At 39.8% G+C, this 21598-nt stretch overlaps 1 protein-coding gene across 2 annotated transcripts; it reads right to left on the reverse strand.

Annotated features, from left to right (window-relative positions):
- Window positions 1–614: 614 nt before the first annotated feature.
- On the reverse strand, window positions 615–21100 carry LOC110381569 (dipeptidyl peptidase 9). 2 transcript variants are annotated; one of them, XM_064043014.1, is made up of 19 exons: window positions 20560–21100; window positions 18223–18424; window positions 16656–16837; window positions 16000–16097; window positions 15076–15178; window positions 14449–14567; window positions 13769–13898; window positions 13070–13208; window positions 11898–12090; window positions 11495–11604; window positions 10567–10719; window positions 9726–9852; window positions 7894–7986; window positions 7100–7272; window positions 6532–6675; window positions 5683–5761; window positions 4853–5045; window positions 3915–4026; window positions 615–3113 (listed from the first exon to the last, which is right to left on the reverse strand). In XM_064043014.1, the coding sequence occupies exons 1-19, from the start codon at window positions 20844–20846 to the stop codon at window positions 3021–3023; spliced, it is 2730 nt and encodes a 909-aa protein (XP_063899084.1). In that variant the 5' UTR covers window positions 20847–21100; the 3' UTR covers window positions 615–3020. The 2 variants fall into 2 exon arrangements, with proteins under 2 accessions (XP_063899084.1, XP_063899083.1); XM_064043013.1 differs by having other exon boundaries at window positions 7894–7989.
- Window positions 21101–21598: the final 498 nt, after the last annotated feature.

Genomic DNA, 21598 nt, shown 5'->3' on the forward strand with positions numbered 1-21598 from the left:
TGTAAAAAGACTATTAAAGAGATTGATTATAATATTTAATTGATTATTTCCGCTTCTAAATAGGTAATATTGTATCGTTCCTGTTAAGAATTTCTAGCGTAATCGCTTTAATTTTATGTAAATAGCTGAGAAAATTAAAATTAAGACTGGCAAATTCGCAAGGGTGCGTATACTCGGTGCATTTAGCTGGTGCAAGTTAACATGCGCAAGTGACAAGTGACAAAATGCACCGTTAGGGTGCATCTACACGGTGCAAGTAGCTTGTGCATGTTGAGGCACGTGCGCAGGTTGCATGCATTTTAAAAACGTGCGAGTCCAGCGACTCGCGCATGTACCAAAGCAAAATTATGTACCGCGTGCTCTTGTCACTTACTGCTGCTGCTGCCATTGAACATCCCTGGCAGTCGTTACGGGTAGTTAGTAAGTCTGATACCAGTCTAACCATCGGGTTGCCCGGGTAACTGGGTTGAGGAGGTTAGATAGGCAGTCGCTCCTTGTGGCACACTGGTACTCAGCTGCATCCGGTTAGACTGGAAGCCGACACCAACATAGTTGGGTAAAGGCTCGGGAGACGATGATTCTGATTTCAGAACACAAAAAACAAAACTCAAAAATTGGATTTTTAAAAACATATATTTTTATTAATATTAAAAAATATTTACATTTTGTAATACATTTTCTAACACAGTATCTATCTAATATAATTAAATTTATCCATCTCGCGTCTCTTTCTAGCGAATTCAATTTAGCAGATGTGCGAGTGAGACAGGCTTTCACATTTTTATATGTCCTTAGTCCGTTTGTTTGCGACTAACTCAAAAACTACTGCACGGAATTTCATGCAATTTTCACCAATAGATAGGCTGATTCATAAGGAAAGATTTAGATTAGTTAAGTATTTCTATCCGTTCGAAACAGGGACGGATCGCTAGTATTTCATATTTTGCATAAAATCATTATCCTATCTTCGAAAACCCAGTCTCACTCGCACAGCACCGTCAATCCATTCGTAACAATTTCATCGAAATCGGTCCAGTTGTTTACGAGAATGTACAAGATTAACATAATTATTTAACACTAGTTTAATATTTTACAAGTTAATGTTTGTATGGGGTGCTTTGAACGGCGCGGTATGCAAATGGATGGGTGGCAGTTTCAAAAATATTTTTTTAAATGAGGCAAAAATAGCAAAAAACGCATCTTTTTTTAAATAAAAGATATGATTTAAAGAAATTTGACTTCAAAAACCGTATAGATAAGTTAAACCTTGATTCTACCAAAGTGGAGAGAAGTTTTTCCTCACTCCACATTAGTGAAATCGGACCCTTAGGTTTCTTGTCAAATAACTTTTCTTTTCCGATATTGGCTCAACATGTATAGTTATCGGCACGGATAATGAGCTCTCGGCGGAAGAGTGGGGATCGATTTGCGCACTGTACACATAAGTGTACAGTGCGCAAATCGATCCCCACTTTGCCTTACGGCAAACTATTGCCCTATTGCCTTATGGCAATAAACCAATAAATCACTTCTGGTGAAGGTCAGGGCTCAATATCCTTGCCGATGATTATAGTGACTTTACAATAGTAAAAGATTGCATTGATAAGGCAACTTTAAAGCAACTATCGCGCAACAGTGGCGCAACTTATTTTGCAATAAATAAATAAACAAAATATTGTAGATTGTTTTATTATATTGTAATTGCATTGAAAATTATCTTCCAACCACTTGAATGAGAAAATATTCTGAACGCTGTGAATTTGATAAGGATGTAGTTATAATACTTTTTTTATTGATAGCGTGGCAACTGCGTGGCCACTGCGTCCCAACTGTGGCGCAACTTTTAATGTTTTTCTTTCTCTTGCATATTGGTAAGATGTTTTATCTCATGAAAGCGTGAGACTACTTGTGTGTGTAATGTGTGTATATTTACACACACAAGTGTTAGCTTACCCGCTTTCGTGAAAAACATCTATAGTAAGTAATATCCACGGAGGAAGGAAAGATAGCGGAGATGCCATAAGGAAGGTAGGTCAGGCGCCTTCTTGTAGCTCAAGCAACGTACGGTAGGCGTGATCAGTTACTAGAACTAACGAGACGTTCGGGTTCCTTGTCAAATCAAAACCTATCTGTCAAAGATTGGTGATATTATTTTGAAAATAATCGGCGGTTTAGGGCGGAGCTAGTAACGTTCCTCGTCCCCCTCGCACCCGCATGTTGTCGCGCTACTTTCTTAGGAGATTTTGCGTTATGATCATTGATATACAAAAACCATTGTCTGTAAAGTCGTTTTACTGACGATAGTTGAACGTAACAACGTGAGTAGCCGATTGTGCCTCTTTGTCGCTCGCTGCGTGCTCTCGCTTGCACTTCAAGCCTTAAACGGAACGCCTCAGAGCGAGGTAACGCCTCAGAGCGAGGTAACGCCGCATGAGTCATGTTTTTTCGTGCGTGCAGCCGGCTCCATCGATTTATAAGACGTTGTCACGTCAAAACCCAAGATGCACACTCAACGTCTCAAAAACGTCCTCACCAAATGAGCGCAACATTCAAAATTGTGCGCTCATTTGCTTTGTCCTAGCGACCACTTCGGTCGTAAAACTTTATTGCTTTAACTACAGTGCGTTGTAATAACAACTTTAATCAATTCGCGTAAAGTTGAACTTGCAACAACGTATGCTTGTATCTTATAGAAAGAGACAGAATTGGTGTTTGAGGACACTTTCGAGCGTTACTTTTATTCGAGACTGTGCATCTTGGGTTTTTGTATATCAATGGTTTTGATGATTTTTTTTAAGGGAAATTATCAAATGACGACTCTCGCTGTGGGTGCAGCGCTCGGGAGTGTCAGACTCTTACTGACTAAACCCACCATGTTCCTTCTGAAGCCCGCCATGTACCAGCGCCGCGGTAACTCACGCGAACAATCCCGCAGCCCGACAGGCATGTTATGACATCTCCGGTATTTATTTTATGCTCCATGTTTATATTATATTTCCCATACAGTAGTGTATAAGGTTTTATAGATTTTCGTGTAAGAAGTGTAGTAGGGTAGCTTCGTAATGTTTGGCGGCGTGCATCGCTCTGAGAGAGTGCCTTTCTCCCGGGTATACCTGCGAGAAAAAATAGATTTTAGATTAACTGAGTAACTTTATTTGGGTGAATTTTGGCTAAATAAGTAAGTTTTTTAGTCGATAATTCATACTGTAAAATTATGTGGTAATCGGGTGTTCATGGTATGGGCATGTGATGCGGAGGAATGAAACTCATGTTGTGAGGAAGGTGATGAGTATGAACGTGGAAGGATATAATCAAAGAAACGATGGATAGATTGTGTGAAAGTCAATGTGGCTGGAAAGAATGTTACGTGTGAGATGACGGTGGATAGAAGAGTATGGAAGAAAACATGCTGCGCCGACCCCAAATAAAATCGAGATAAAGACAGGAGGGTGATGAATGGAGAAGTGTAGGAAATAATCGATGCATGCCCAGTCTTGAGTGACGACATCAAGATTTAATGAGAGATGATAGTTTAGGATTACGTATGTCAAAATTCAATATCTAGTGGCCAATCAACAGATATTATATCTATACTAATATTATAAAGCCGAAGAGTTTGTTTGTTTGTTTGAACGCGCTAATCTCAGGAACTACTGGTCCGATTTGAACAATTCTTTCGGTGTTAGATAGCCCATTTATCGAGGAAGGCTATAGTAGTAGTTTTTATCCCGGTAAAGGAAGTAGTTCCCACGGGATGCGGGTGAAACCGCTGGCAGAATCTAGTAGTTTATACGAGAAGTTATTAATTAAAATTATTGACACATGAAGCGCTTTATATGATGCTAAAGTCAAAATTCAATATCTAATCGCCAATCAGAGGATAGATAGCTTATAGGAATCCGAAGTTAGTATACCTGCACTCGATGCGGTTTCCCGAGGCGGACGAGCTCGGCCGTGAGCGCGGCCGTGTGACAGAAGTGGACGTTCTCGTCCGCCAAGCCGTGGATGATCAGCAGACGACCTTCCCTGGAAGATAGAGGTATACCAGTTAATTGTTATATTTATTATAATAAAGAGAAAACATGTGTAGTTTAACTTTCACTTGCATTGTATAATTTTGTCAGCTTACTATTGTTATGTAATAGACTGTTTGTAGTGTACAAACAGTCTATTACTGACTGTATTACTTTTTAAAAACTTTTTGGAACCTTGTATGACGTCTCAAAAGCCCTATGTTGAATAAAAACATTTTGATTTTTAAATGTTTTGTTTGTAGGCCTAAGACCCTAATGGCCTTACTACAAAAATTTAAACACCTGACTTACACTTGTCTAAAAAAATTGTAGCTGCAAAATGAACCATATGTCAACGTCATAACTTGAATTTTTTTTAGACAAGGCTTAAACTGATGTTCAAAAGTTTTTGCGGAAAGACGGTAAAGGTCCGAAGCTCATTATCCCCTTAGCCTTTTCGTAACTGATGTCCTCCTAGCCGAACAGCCGGTCCAGTGGTAAATATAGAGGTCAGTGGGTGAAGGTCAGAGCTCTTGACTCGTGCCGCTGTACTCACTGGTCGGGGAAGAAGGGCGCGTGTGCCAGCACGGAGGCGCGGGTGTAGGCGTGCGGGGGGAGGTCAGAGCTCTTGACTCGTGCCGCGGTACTCACTGGTCGGGGAAGAAGGGCGCGTGTGCCAGCACGGAGGCGCGGGTGTAGGCGTGCGGGGGGAGGTCAGAGCTCTTGACTCGTGCCGCGGTACTCACTGGTCGGGGAAGAAGGGCGCGTGCCAGCACGGAGGCGCGGGTGTAGGCGTGCGGGGGGAGGTCAGAGCTCTTGACTCGTGCCGCGGTACTCACTGGTCGGGGAAGAAGGGCGCGTGTGCCAGCACGGAGGCGCGGGTGTAGGCGTGCGGGGAGCGGGCGGGGCTGCCCATGTACCGCTCGGTGTAGGCGGTGTCGTACAGGCGCCAGCACGTCACCGGCGCGCCCGCCACGCACACGCGGAACACCGCCGGCCGCGTCGCCAGCGCCAGCAGGGATAGGTAGCCACCTAAAGGAGGGTAAATATACAAAATACTAAAAAAACATCGTTCAGGAAATTCAGAATAAATATCTGCCTTGTAAAATCCAATTAAAATTACAGAGGAAAACAACGTTTTTGTTCATCATATCATCAATCAATCATAACCTTTGCGATATTTTTTATTTAATTCTGATTTTTTCGAACTACGTCTTGCCCAATAGCCCTTGGAAGATAGATTTTAATGAAACTTGGCAGAAACAACTGTACTAATATTATTCAGCAATAGAGTTTATTTACTTAAACGCGCTTATTTATTTATTATACTTTTTGCACACATTTTATAAAAATAAAAACAATATACAAAGGCGGACTTAACGCCTTAGGATCACGGATCTTGCACTGTGTAATATAAACTGCTTATTATAAATGTATGCAACGTTTCACATCCGTGCCCCGTACGAGCCACGTACACGGCCTAATATAAATCATCCCTTAGGCGTTCTCTTCCAGTCAACTTTTAGATGGTGGAGAAATTTCATGGCAAGTGCTCAAGCACTAAATAAATAAAACAAAAAAAAATCAGGACCTGCTTTATATCCAGGTGAGAGAAGTGAAACTCAGGTGAAGCCGCGGACGGAATCTATAGTAAACGAGTGAATCTTACCGTAACTCCAACCGTGGATGGCGACTCTCTCCATGTCTATACAACCGGTCTCTTTAGCCAACCATTGTAAAACTTCCACCTAGAACGAACATACTCCAATTAACATACTCTTAACGCAACCCCACTCCCTAACTCTTAAGAGGCTTTTATAGCCCCATTAGGTTTTATGGGTACTTTTGTCATCCTGTTTAGGGGCAGTACATAATAAAGTTCATAGGGAGATAACATGAGAAAGTAAATAGGAATTCCATAAGGGAGTAAGTAAAGAAAGCATACAAGGGAATACACAGGGGGAGTACATAAGAAAGTTTATAGGGGTAACACATAAGGGGTATTGTTGAAGAAGTTCTAATAATCTTCTGTTATTATTCTTCTTGTTTTATTCATGTTTTTTTTGTTTTTTATATGTATATTCGATTCTATATATCATGTTCTAGATGCATCATAAACGCTTTGATTTGAATATATAATCGTACAGAATGTTACAGTAGATTTTATTTCAAATATTTTCGCATCTCTTGTCTTGTCAAACTTATGTCACTCAATAAAATATTCTCTTCACAAATAAAATCGTATTTTCAATTACAAATATTTTACAACAGATATAACATAGGGTGTTGGTACTGTAGAGATGTAGTACTGAAGTAGATTAGAAGTAGGTTTTATTAAGTGTAATTGATACTGGCCGGACAATGATATAAATAGAAATAGAATAGTTTTTATATACTGAAGTATGCCACTTCACCCGAAGTCAGCGAATAAACGCAAAGTTAAAGTTATTATTGAATGTTTTAATTAAATATCCTGGAGATCCCCGGTTCCTAGCGCGCCACGCGCTACAGTACATACCTGATCATCCAACTCGATCTGTCCTAACTTCCCTTTGATAGCAGCCTCCCAGGCTCGTCCGCGGTGCTTGGACCCTCTCGAGTCTACCGCCACCACGTTGAACCCTCGCGCCGCCAGCATATGCATGCGAAGCTGTCTGATACCCTGGGGGGAGAAGTAGGTTTGAAATATGACTGGTAAAAGTTGTTGTGGCCTAGTAGATAAAGAACCAACCTCTCAAGTATGAGTGCATGGGTTCGATTCAAGGTCAGGCAAGTACCAATGCAATTTTTCTACGTTTGTATGTGCTTTCTAAGTATATCTTGGACACCAATGACTGTGTTTCGGATGGCACGTTAAACTGTAGGTCCCGGCTGTCATTGAACATCCTTGGCAGTCGTTACGGGTAGTCAGAAGCCAGTAAGTCTGACAGGAGTCTAACCAAGGGGTATTGAGTTGCCCTGGTGAGAAGGTCAGATAGGCAGTCGCTCCTTGTGGCACACTGGTACTCGGCTGCATCCGGTTAGACTGGAAGCCGACCCCAACATAGTTGGGACAAGGCTCGCTAGATGATGATGACAAGCCTCACCTTATAACTATTAGTGACAGTCTGCACCTCGGGGCCCCCGTACACGTGCAGCACGGTAGGGCTCCGCCCCGGGCGGCCGCAGCGCCACAGTGTACAGTACGCGGTGGCGCCGCAAGACAGACGGGTCTCGTATATTGTGGGCGCCGGGATCTCTGATATGCTGAGTGAACGTTCTAGAAGGAAATGTAGCGTAATTCTGTAGTAGCTTGTGCAAAATTTTACAACTTCTAATTAAGTACACTCTGACACTAGGGCTTGTTAGGTGATTAGATCTGCAGCTCATTCGATAAGAAGGAATCTCGGTATCGATATCGAGTAAATTATGATACTACTATAAAATTGCGGCATCAAAATTATCGATAACTTCTCCGTCAAAAGCAAAATACTTTTACTACCTACTCATATTTATATGGTAAAACAGTATAAAATATTGTGACTTCCATTTATCGTTTCGATGGGAAAATTGATTATTTTTTTATTCATAACTCGTTTTCGCTAGCGGTGTCCCGAGGAAACTACTTTTTGTACATAAGTTATTCTGATGCATAAACTGTCACTATTAACGGCCAAGGTTCGGTAAAATGTCATCGATAAGTTTTTTATTCGTCAAAAACGGTTCGTTTTTGCGTGGAAGGGGAACAAACATCCATGCAAACTTTTGCGTTTAATTAGTACGATTATCATAAGACTTGTGTCTGCGCAAATGCTCGTGCACTATAACATGTCCTGCGCAGCTGGCTGATCTCCTTAGAACAGCCGCCGTGGCCGATAATCGGCCGGGATTATTAACGTACCTCTGATTAAGGATCCGGTTTCGCTATCCGTATCGTCTCCGTCACCGGACCGGCTGTCCCACGAACCGTTGAAACTTCGTATCTCCAGAGATTCTGCTGTTTAATTATATTATTCTAATTAATAAACAGTTAAACTCTCTGAAACTTCTTTAAGCTGTGCCCTATTGGGTCAATATTGTTCCTATTATACCACCTATATGTACCTGTATAACATTATATGTGTTATGGACCATGTGATTAATTCGGGCATTATTTATAATGCCCGAGCATTATGCATAATGTCTAGCTTTATTGGGCCAAGTGATTAATAACTATCTTAACTTCATTATTTATCACATTGTACGGGCATTATTATATTGCTACATGATAGTTGGGCAATTTGATAATAAAGCTATATTTTATGCGGTGCGAGGGTGGCAGTTGTTCTAATAAATAAATTCTGTTACTTGCTACATATTTTATGATTATTGTTTTAAATTATATGTTCTATTTTAATTATGGTCGAATTTAATTTGGATTCAAAACATTGTATTAAAAATTGAACTTAGTGACGAAAACGAATGGCTGCAAAACCGACTCCACGTAGTCTTGTCTGCCCTACCCCTAGAGTGCAATTCAAAACCGCGTAGGCGCGGAGGGGCGAGGCGGCCTGCGAGGTGAGGCGCAGGTAGTTGAAACGCTCGCCGCCGCGGCTGAGGCTGGCCGGCAGAGCCGGCCAGCAAGCCGAAGCTGCGTTGGTGAGCGTGACAACCATCTGCGACGATAAGCTCGCATGGGACCGCCGGAGCCCCGCAGCGCCGGAGCCGTGACAGAAGCGATGCTTGCTGCATGTTGCATGCTTACTTCCATGCTGGGTCAATTAATATGGGATGTGTTATGTTAAAAAAGTGAAATTAAATATGTTTGTATTACTTTGCCCAAAAGGTCACGGGCAATATGTATAGTGCCCGGTCAATTTGATTATTTGAATAATTATTATCAAATTGCACTCTCATATTGGGCATTTTTCATAATGACCGGGCATTATGTATACTGCCCAATTTATCACTTGGTCCATAACATATGGAATGCTAATAAAGAATTGAGTATTGAGTAATACTACATAATTAGTGTATGGTTTGCTTGGATAACAATGAAGTTTTAATTTCTACCATTTGTTTTTCTTGAGTAAAACTTGCACTGAATGATACACAGGAGGCGTTATTGTTTATTTCATATGAAAATAATTTCTACAATTTTGTACCAAACACAGATTTGCCGATGTTTCATATATTTAGCACTCATTGACACATACCTAATAAGATCATTTATTACTTAGTACAATAAAAATTCTACAATTTTCCACTAAACACTAATTTGCCAATATTTCGCATATTCTACACTATTAGACACATAGTACAAGAATTTTCATAAATTTCAGCTATACACAAAATTCTACCATTTTCTACCATTATGGTAGTTTTTGCCAACATCATCTCCTACCTACAAACAACCTATATACATCATTCTGGTAGTATTATCTTACCTGAAGGAGGTCTATCAGTGATGGTGCCTTGCACCAGTAAGCGCGGTGGTGACGTGGTGATCCTGTATACTCTCGTTACGGGCACACTGCTTATGTTCGAGGATTGCAACTAAACTACCATTTTCTACCAAACACTAATTTGCCAATTTTCCATACTTTACACTAACTGCCACATACTACAAGAATTTTCAAGCAATTTCAGCGCTACGAAAATTTCTACCATTTTCTACCAAAATGATAGTTTTTGCCAACATCATCTCCTACCTACATATAACCATTATACGTCATTCTGGTGGTATTATCTTACCTGAAGGAGGTCTATCAGTGATGGTGCCCTGCACCAGTAAGCGCGGTGGTGACGTGGTGATCCTGTATACCCTCGTTACGGGCACACTGCTTATGTTCGAAGATGTTATCACTGCCATTGTGCAGTCCTGTGGATGAAAAGGGGTAATATACCATTAAACTTTTGTTTTAAGTTGGTTAAAAAGATCTGAGAAATCAAAATGAAAATCAAAAATCATTTATTCAAACTTGGCTGCAAGACAGCACTTTTTGAACGTCAGGAATTTACATAAGACAGCCCCCAAAACGCCCACCCTTCACCACTTCCTATGTGTTTTTGCCTTGAGAATCTGAAAAACTGTCTAGCTCGGACTTTCTGATCATAAGGCTAAGCAACGCATGGCAAGCTCGGTTCGTGGATCGCTCTTACAATTTTTGAACCGCATTTTTTTCAAATTCAATTTTATACAAAATACTATGAATCTTTCTGTGTTTTCCTCCTGAATTACAAAACATGGAAAAATTCGCGCCCGCTTCGCTCGCGCATTCAGAAACTGCATAGCTGCAGTTTCTGAATGCGCGTTCCTTTGTCAAAGCTATAAATCCGTGGTTATGTATCATTACGCATCGAGTGGAAACGCTCACAAAACTCGGAATCAGCAGTCTGGTCGTATTATTGCTGCGGGTTGTTCGAAAGAGGTACCGCGGCCCTAGCACATAAGAAGGCCTACGACGGAACACGACGGTGTTTAGTCAGTAAGAGCCTGACACTCCCTCACCGCTGCTAACCCACAGCGGGAGGGGTCATTTGATGATTTTTTACGTCGTTAAAAAAAATGGTCGTATTATTGAAAGTTACTTACCTCATCAATATCGACAGCACAAGAATGCCCCACGCTGGTCAGCAACGTCACCGCATGGGGTCGCGGCGGCGCGAGCGGCGCGGCGTACAGATGTCGCTCGAGCGGCGTCTCGCGCAGACCCACGAAGTATACCAGCTGCCGACCCACGTCTACCTGTGCAGGATCCATACTCATATTATTAAGGGGAAAGCTTTGTATTTTTGTTTCTAAAGGATAAACTGAAAAACTACTGGACAAAAATGATGAGATGAGAAAAGAGTGCATGTAGTAGAAATGAGAATGTTGAGATGGATGTGTGGTGTTACAAGAATGGATAAAGTGAGGAATGATAACATTAGTTAGAGGAAGTCTGAAAGTAGCGCCAGTTACAGAAAAGATGAGAAGTAGAAAGTTGTCACATGTGTATGAATGTAAATGGATGGAGAGGAAGACCTAAAAAAAGATGGATGGATTAGGATAGTGTCAGTATGACGAGTTCAAAAATGGAAGCGGAAGACATATTGCGCCAACCCCAAATAAAATTGGGAGCAGGGCAGGAGAAAGAAGAAGGGAAGATACATTGTACCTAGGTGACATTGACTATATTTTGTCCAGGTATGGGTAATAATTTTTATGGGGCACGAGTGAAACGGACAAGGCACAACTAATCAAGAATAGTCTTAGTCTATTCTTAAATGGACGTCTACGAAGCCGATTTAAACCTATATCGGGGTATCGTATTCCTCGGGTAACTGGGTTGAGAAGGTCAGACAGGCAGTCGCTCTATGTGACACACTGGTACTCAGCTGCATCCGGTTAGACTGGAAGCCGACCCCAACATAGTTGGTAAAAGGCTCAAGAGATGATGATGAAGATTGCTTCTAGAGTATTGCATGCAGCTGAGTACCAGTGTAGTTAGGAAAAGGCTAGCCAGATGATATAAACTCACCCATATCTTTCTCGCCATGACCTCCCACTCGCCAGCCGTGATTGGCTCTTTGCTGATCATGTTCGGTCCTACGGCGTTGCTCTCGTCTTCCGTTATCATTTCTATGACGGCTGGAAGGCAAACAAGTCATTTAGTGATGGTAGACAAATTCTACCATTTTCTACCAAATGGTAGAATTTCAAAATATTAAATTTTCAACCTTTATTTCATGAGATTATAATTTAGTAGGAAGAAAACACCAAATTGTAGTAAAATTCAAAATCTACCATTTCCTACCAAACAATATTTTACGCAAAACTTCAATTACCGCAACCAAATAACTCAAAATCACATCCTAAAACAATCTACCACTACACAAAAAATTCTACCATTTTCTACCAAAGTTTTATCTTTTCGTACTTACATCTATTCTGCGCAGTACTCTTCTGTATTAGAGCACAAGTGACTAAATATAGGTGTAAATGTCCGCTTTCTTCGCTCGCCCAAATAAAGTTCATTTCTAAGCCGTTTGATGGTAGAAAATATAGAATATCGTGGACGTTGATCCAAGCGTCTGGAGCCGTTTCTGATACTAAGATCTGGATGTCTTGGATTGCCTGTAAAAATAATACAAAATAAAACTTTTTTTACCGAATTAAAAAAAGAGGCTACCGTTGCCCAAATAAAATCGGACACAAACGGTTTTTTTTCGTTGGGTGTCCGTGAAAATTAGACGGGACTACATAGGTAGGGGAGAATGATAGGAATAGGAGGTATATAAGGGAATACATAGGGGGAGCATATTAGGGAGATACGGTAAGAAAGTAATGGAGAGCACATAAAGGATTAAGTGGTGACCTAGTGGGTAAAGAACCAACCTCTCAAATATGAGTGCGTGGATTCGATTCCAGTCAGGCAAGTATCAATGCAACTTTTCAAAGTTTGTGTGTACTTTCTAAGTACAAATATCTTGGACACCAATGAATGTGTTTCGGAAGGCACGACAAATTCAGGTTGCCCGGGTAACTTGGATGCGGAGGTCAGATAGGTAGTCGCTCTTTGTAAAACACTGGTACTAGCCGTATATTGTTGGACAGGAAGCCGACCCCAACATAGTTGGGAAAGAACTCGGCAGATGATGATGACACATAAGGGAGTACACAGGGGAAGTAAAGAAGGTAGTAGGGAGTATTTAGGAGTAGTACACACACAGGGGTAGTTTAAAGGGTGACCATTTTGTCATATTAACTTCCTTATTGAAGGCACGTCGCATTGGTGGGTGCCGGCTGTCTTCTGAACATCTTTTGCAGTCGTTACAGGTAGCCAGAAGCCAGAAAGTCTAAAGCCGGCAATACACGGACCGCTTGAAGCTGTCGCCCCTGCGCGTCGCGACAGCTTCAAGCGGTCGACCGCTCGAATCAATCTGTGTATTGCCGGCCTAGCATCCAATCGTACTAATAGGTTTGCCTGTGTAACTGGGTTAAGGAGGTGAGATAGGCAGTCCGTCCTTGTGGCACACTGGTTCTCAGCTGCAATACCAACAGTTGGGAAAAGGCTAGGCAGATAATGAAATGAGTTTTACAATATAATAGTTACCTGATCACTAATCACCGGCTCGTGCCTCACAGTAGGCGCGTCATCTGTGTCATATCGGGACGGAGTACAGAACTGTGACAGCGGTATTAATACCAGCTCCAATCGCTGTTGCTTACGGTCTAGGAGTTGCACCCAGACACTGGAATAGAAAATAAAAATAGGAAAATAAAAAATGACAAAGAAATATACCTAAAACTTTCTCCTAAGTTGACAAGTACTATGGTGAAATCGGATCAGCCAAACTTTAGATAAACGCGCACAAACATTCATACAGGTAAAACTGAGACTTGTTTTTTTAAGGCGGCTAAAATCCGGTTGTATCGAATCAAACTCGAGGGTGAAGGGTTCCGTACCAGTATCTATTAAAGCTGTTTCCAGAGGTTTCACCCGCTTCCGAGGGGAAATATCCCGTACTCGGACAAAAAATAGCCCATGTTAAGCTACGTGTTAACGACTGCAACTATAGACGTCAGATATTTTATCCCAAACGACTTCTTGTAAATACATACAAACCAGTAGTGCAGCTGCGGCCGACTTTCGCGGCGTGTGCGATCGGCAGCAAGAATTCAAAACGTACCTTAAGTCAGGCTCCGAAATTACTGAACTGATGTGAAAAAATCTCTCACTATAGGGAAACATATTATCCTCCCTGGTTGCCCCTTGTTTTACTATATGGCTAGGCTAATAAAGTCTACTCACTACTGTCCGCAAGGTGTCCAGCCGACCCTGGCCAGGTACTCGAACCAGGGGAAGGTTTCCTTCAGCGGCTGGCGTAACTCATACCACCGGATATCCGTCACTTCCATACAGCCATTTGTTGATTCACCAGCTGAAATAGGGTTATAGAACAGGAATTATAATTAGAACGTCAACAAAAAATATATAAATCTATACTAATATTATAAAGCTGAAGAGTTTGTTTGTTTGAACGCGCTAATCTCAGGAACTCCGATTTGAACAATTATTTCAGTGTTAGATGGCCCATTTATCGAGGAAGGCTATAGGCTACTTTGTATCCGGGTTAGTACAAAGGTTCCCAAGGGATGCGGGTGAAATTGCTTTCAGAAGTTAGTTTATATACGGGTGATAATCTTGTCATAACGAGTTCCTCCGTGTTTCGGAAGGCAAGATAAATAGTATGTCCCGGCTGTCATTTGAAAATCTTTGGCAGTCGTTATGGGTAGTCAGAAGCCAGTAAGTCTCACAACCAGTCTTATTAAGGGGTATCGTGTTGCCCGGGTTACTGGGTTGTGGAGGTCAGATAGGGCAGTCGCTCTTTGTAAAACACTGGTACTCGGCTGCATCAGACTGGAAGCCCACCCCAACATAGTTGGGAAAAGGCTAGGCAGATGATGTAGCCCCTTAGCCACAATACTCACAGTGTTCAGCAGCCCCCTCCTGATAATAGTCCAGGACTGTGGTGGGAGCCGCCTTCTGCAATCTGAACGTGACCATCTTCAGCGAGGACTTGGCGTTGGGTGTACCGGCGCGAGGGAATCTGAGGACAAAAACGTTTTGTTTTTAGTTTAAAATGGTTCCAAAATTACAATTTGTATTATTTCAAAGTCTTTCATTGTTGCGAAGCTACACTATCCCAGATTCACAGGCTATTTTTTAGTATCTGTGTGCTCGAGGAAATTTCTTTACTGTAGAAAAACAGCTGACGGATTTTTTTTATATGAATGCAAATAATATTTATCTAAATAAGAATATTTACACTATATTTACAAACTATTTTACTGTCAATTTGTATAAAAACTCAAACTATGACGTCACAGATGTTTATATAAAGCTGTGTACTTATTTAACCTAAATTTTTGATAAACCACTCATAATAATAGGCGAAATGCTAGGCAGATTGTTTAATTTTTCTGAAAAAAAAACAGAAAATAATCAAAACACGGGTCCAATTTTCTTCGATTCCAATTTTCTTTCTAATCTAAGTGACTGAAGTGCCTTATTTTTTTCCGTGGACAGGTCTTTCAAGGAGTTATGATGAAGTATACCTGAACTCCTCAACTTCTCCGCTGGTGGTCTGCGAAGACGGGAAGCTGTAGATCTTGACTTCGCTCTCGTCCACCTCCTCGTACACTATTCTGAACACATCATCTGTAATACATAATTATTTATGAGTAATATAAACTACTGAACTGATTTGAAAAATCTTACAATGTAAGGCCATTATGCTTCTTTTTAACTGACTGCGCGGAATAGTTTACGCTGGCAGAAGCTAGGAATATAAGTTCCTATTAAAACATATATTTGTCGGCGTCAGGATCCGACATCGTTAAATAAAACAAAGGGGTTCTGACACAATCACTTGGTTTATTCCAATTAACACAATATTAGTCACTACAATTAATATTAACGTAATAAATTATCACGAATTTGTGGGAGGTGTGCACTCGGCAACGGTCGGCGAACGAATGACCCGAGTCGTGCGCGCGCGCCGCTTTATATAAGGTCCACCGTTGACAGATCGACGGTGGCGCCGACATATTTATATACAAACGTATATTTTCATTTTATTTTCCCAACAACCATTTCCCATGTTATAGAGATATAATATAAAATAGGGGGTTATTTTATTATAGAGGAGCATTTTCACCACAAAATTCAGTTTTTCTTAAAAACAGTGTTTACTTTGAAAATTGAATGTGGAAATTCATAGTGGGCAGTTATTTTAAGAAAACTGACGTTTACGTTGTCTGTAAGTTTGCATGCTGAATATGAGGCGAGATATGAAGAAACATAATTGTATTTTGAGACCTATAATTGTAACTTTATTTCAAGCAAATAAATAAGTTCTAATTTAATTATAATTCTAGTGAACTTGGGCCCAAAATATTCTTAGCTAACTTTAGATGTGCACAGTTATTTGGCATAATTTCGCAGATCTATAAGACATAGGAGAGATATTCGAAACTCACCTTCAGCCTGTGGTTGCCACCAGAAACCCGTGTATCTTGAGAACTCCTCCTGGGTCACGTAGCATGGCACTCCGGCCTGCCGGGGGTCGTCTGCTAACCTGGATAAACAAAAATCCACAAAATAATAAATAATAATGTGCTATATATGCTACTAGTGTATAAAGGCCTATTTGAAATAAAAACGTATGATTTAGGAAAAATACAAAATGTCTTACAAAAATCCTATCTAATAAGAATAATCTAGGAACCGGTTAAAAATTTATCTTTAAAATAAATAACTATAAGAATCTTTTATTTGTAAATATAGGTCAAATTACAGCAATGCGAGATGTTTCCTCTATGCTTTTCCCAGAGGTGTACAATACAAATATTAAACGAATTACAAAGCGGTAAATAACGGTTTTTGAGGGCTCTTTCCAATTAATTGTAATTAGACACTAAAAAGTTTTTTTGTTTTTCTTTTAATTATAATCTGCAAACAAGTACAAAATCTGCGTACAAAACATATGCTTATTATAATCTTTTAATTATAATAAGCATATGTCTTGTACGACGATGTTGATTAGAGTGTGTCTCCAGTAAGAACATCTACTCATTTGTACTTCTATAAAAGTGCTAATTTAACTAGAGTAAACTAATTTATTTTTCACACTTACCGATCAGGTTCATGTCCCTTACAAGCATACGTAAGTCTAGTAGGACGCCTCAGCTGCCCCCCAGCGAGCCAGATATCACCCCTCGCCGCGTGAGCCACCAGGTCGGGGGCTCGGGGACACATCGCCGGGGTGAGAGGAGCCCCCCCTCCCGTGTTGAGGGAACGGGGAACTAGGGGGGGTGACTGGAAATAAAGGAAATGTTGATAAGTGTCTTAAGAATAGATTTAGTATTTTTAACACGCTTGTATTAGCTTCACTTGTAACTAACTTATGATATAAGAAAATCTTGGACTCTTAATGTGACCCACTTCCCGGTCTTTTTTTTTTCCGACGTTAAATATCATCAAATGACCCCTCCCGCTGTGGGTTAGCAGCGGTGAGGGAGTGTCAGACTCTTACTGACTAAAAACCGTCGTGTTCCGTCATAGGCCTTTTGTGTACCAGGACCGCGGTATCTCTTTCGAACAACCCGCAGCACCCACTTCCCGGTCTTCGATTAGGATGAAATTTTGCACACGCTCTGAGTTCTGATGACAATACATGACTAGCGTGTTTTTAGTTTTTAAAACTATTAATTCTTTTTTTATTTGGTTAAGAAATTAAAAGATATTGCTTTGATTATAAAATTATGAGATTTCATCCTGACACCTATGGTTTGTAATTATATGTATTTATTCATTATTACGTAGGCATATTTCTTTAACTTTTAAACAAGATACTTAAAGGAGTTTCAAGTTATAAAAAACAGATGACAAAAGTTCTACTTCTATATAAAAGTAATAATTAATGTAAATACATACATGAATACAAAATAAATAAAATACTGTAATTCTGCCTAACAATATGCAAGTTAAACAGGTATTGTTTTATATGTATAACATATCTTTTAGTATGATAATATCAATTTATACACCTATATCATTGAGCATTATTATATGACGACACAATTAAAAACTGCTTAGTAATGATACACTTGCAACATTGAAATTAAAATCTAGAATATATTAAGCATATGTGCGACTGCCTATAGGACCTCCTCAACCCAGTTACACAGGTAATCTTATACAGCTTGTTCTTCTATCGAGTGAGTTACAAGTTTAATCACCTAACAAGCCCTAGTGTCAGAGTTTTCTCAAATCCGCCTGACGGCCTCTGACGTGGAATTGTAACAACGACTGCTACTGAGTAGCATTCGGAAACGACGGCGCTAAGTGCTTATACTCTTTCTATTGGTGATTGGGTAGAGGAGGTCACATACTCAGCCTTCCCATGTGATAAAGAGGTGCATCCGCATAGACTGGAAGCCGATCCCAAGTAATCCCAAAGTACTTGGGAAAAGGCTAGGTAGATAAAAAATATTGACTCATAAAAGGATGGAATTGAATAAACAGCAGTTCTAGTAGACCGAGAAACTTTATTATAGTAAAAATCAATACCTAGATCCGATAGAAATGAGCCATGCACTTTATGAAGCCGGTGAAAAGGTACACACAGTCTATGCTTATTTTTTTTTTGGTATACTGGCTCATAGAATCTTATAAAAAATAAATTTGAAATCCCATCTTACCTGACTAAGTCCCTCATCAGCCACAAACAGCGAGGAAGCACAGGGAAACATGATGCGTCCTGTCGCCTGATGCAGTTCATAGGAGGCTATGCCCCATGCTGCTACTCTCTGGCGTTCCCATAGAAGCTGTTCCTCTCTTGACCACTTGCCTGATGTCACTCCGAGAGCCACGTTCGACTCTATTAGAGGTTTCCAGTCTAATCTGTAAAGAGAGTAGAAGATTGTGAACATCTAAACTAATATTGATGATGATGATGTCCTCCTAGCCGATTATCGGCTAAGGCGGCTGTTCTCATGTAAGGAGATTGGCCAGCTGCGCATGACATTTTACAGAGCACAAGCATTTGCTTGGACACAGATGCACTCACTATTCCTTCACTTTCATAGCGCGATGCGACGACAATCCGACACCACCGGAGAGAGATCACAAGCAGGACCGACATTGTGCTAATTTTTATCTGGGTATATGAAGTTGTTCCAACGGGATGCGAGTGAAACCGTGTGCGGAAACAAGTGTTAGAGGATCTATTTTCCTAATGCCATTGGGACACTATTTTTAATTTAAAAATGATTTATATATACATTTTGTTTTATGTGCAACTGGCCATTTCCCTGCGGTTTTACCCATGTCCCGTGAAAACTACTGCCCATACTGGGATAAACTGTAACCTATTCTACTCGGGAATAGGGTGGCTTACCAAAAGTATAGATTAGTACAGATACGTGAATCAAGTAACTAGTACATCGTTACAAACAAAGCATATGACTTTGGAAAATGGGTTACTTGCATTACATAGTAAGATTCTGACTCAATATATTTTATCATAGTGTTTATAAACATAATATCTATGTCATTACAAAATACTAGAGCACTACACTAAGAAATAAAATTAAAATGTCTGTTTGTTGTTTTAGAAATAATTCAATTCTGATAGAGTTATCATCTAGCCATAACGAGTTTGAAGGCACAATCAATTTCTAAACTGGTATGCGAACATTTTTAGTAATTGTTACAGGAATTCAGTAGCCAGAAAGTCTGATAACCTGTCTTACAGGGGTATAAGTTTGTCCAGGTAACCGGGTAGAGGTAGGGCAGATAGGCAGCCATTAAAAAAACTGGTATACAGCACACAATATTGGGAAAAGGCTTGGCACATAATAATAAAAATCATAGGCATATATTATCCTAGGATGGGCCAGATATCTCAAAGGACACAGATGAAACTGGGGAAAACAGGATTAAGTACACAATAGACAGACAAAGACAGGTTATCAAGTAATAATATGTATTATGAAATAACAAATTAACTTAAATACCTTTGTGATAATACACAGATAAGTATTGACGGAGAAAGTTTAATGTTTTTGTAAACATTATGTTATTTATAACTATTTGGTAATTATTATTCAAGAGCGAGATTAGAATGCCCCTTTGTCTATTACTTGAATACATGTAGGTTGCAACCCATTCATATCTATTGTCTATGCATTTTATTGAGTTACTACTTCATCTGTAGCCAGCTATTTCCTTATAATATTATAAACTAGTGACCCACCCTGGCTTAGCACAGGTGCAATGCTTAAAGTAAATACTACATTATACCTAGAAACCTTCCTCTTCAATCACACTATCTATTAAAAAAACCGCATCAACATCCATTGGGTAATTTTAGAGATTTAAGCATTCTTGAGGTATAGGGACAGAGAAAGCAACTTTGTTTTGTACTATGCAGTGATGCAAAAAAAACCATCTGCTGTCAGGTTTTCACACCAAAACTATTGATTTAGTTTAATTGAATTGATGACTGAGTTGAGGAGGTCAGATAGGTAGTCGCTCCTTGTGGTGCACTGGTACTCAGCTGCAACCGGTTATACTGGAAGCCGAACCCAACATAGTTGCGAAAAGATGACAGATGATGAACCATTGCCTGAAGTCATTAACTAAGGTGATTGAGCTATATAAGTTCTTTATTAATAGGTATTTACATATTTTTGTATGCTGACTTATTCATACAATTCTCAGTCATATTAGTGTAATTCTTTTGGCATTCTCTATTTACATATTTTTGGACAAAAAACAGCCTTGTTGTCACCTTTCTTTCAATTTCAATGCTATTATAAAACCTGTATTTATTAATTGTGCAACAGTCACATAATTAGTTTATTATTCACACACAATACTGAGGAAACAAAGGAATTTTAAATATTGAAACAAAAGCAACAATTTTCTCACAGAAAAAGCTAATAACTACTGTAAATTTAATGATATGATCTTTTTTTTTAAACCAATTGAAAACAGCTAGGATGATGAGATGACAAAAATGATTTAAAAGGTACCTTGAGTTATTTGGCTGTTGTGAAGGCAAAACATCAGTATACAGCAACGTGATCTCCCAGCCATTCTGTGGGTTCCTCAAAAAATATATCCTGGTCTTCCCATTGCCTAATTTACGAAAACTTATAGCAATCGGGACCATTGTCGATAGGCATGATAATTCCTTTCTTAAATCGTGTACGGCCTGTCTTACTTCAGCCCAGGAGTATCGTTTCGAAGGAGGTCGGACATACTCCACGGCCGCAGCCCCGTCTCCAGCCCCTCTCACCTCCATAATATCAGTTTCCATCAATTTTTACCGTAAAGAAAATCAATTCTCTTCCCTCGATAAACTTTTATTCATGATGTAACAAAGAACAACAGATATGTGCACTCAGACACGTAATTCGTCTAGTTAAATGAATATTTAAATGGCGATCTCATTATAATATTGAAATTACGTTGATTTGATTTTTGTTTCACTAAAAATAGGGCCAACACACTCGTTTTTGACTTTTAGTTGTCTTGCCAAATGGTCGCTGACCGATCGCGGTTTTACCACCGGTTTCGTCTTGGCAAACTCACTCGCCAACACGTACACTTCATAACTTTCTCGAACTTATCAGATAACAAACATAGCCCTTCTCTTTCGTATTTGGTATGATAGACAGAGAAGAAAGGCAGCCTTTCTACTCGATATCAATTTCAGTGAAATTTCGGTGAGTTTTGCGTGAGTACGTAATTAAATTTCGTTCGGATACTCCCTGCATTGAATTTATCTCGAATTTATTCCGAAACAGAAATGGGAGAATTTTACGAAATCTATGAAAGTAAAAATTATTTACATCTTAGTGGTTCATTTCATTAAGTACTATTGTGCATTATTATAACACTAGTCCCTTAGAAATGATAGTAAAGTGTAAATGCTTAAAAAGAATACTGTTTGATAGATGTGTATCCGAATTTATTTTTCAGTTCTACCAACATGACAAAAACTAGCTAGTTTCGTTCGGAAATCGTAAAATATTTTTCCTTATTGAAAATTAACACAACTGTTTGTAA

The sequence above is a fragment of the Helicoverpa armigera genome, chromosome 30 (genome assembly GCF_030705265.1).
Source record: "Helicoverpa armigera isolate CAAS_96S chromosome 30, ASM3070526v1, whole genome shotgun sequence".
In the NCBI taxonomy this organism is placed as follows: Eukaryota; Metazoa; Arthropoda; class Insecta; order Lepidoptera; family Noctuidae; genus Helicoverpa; species Helicoverpa armigera.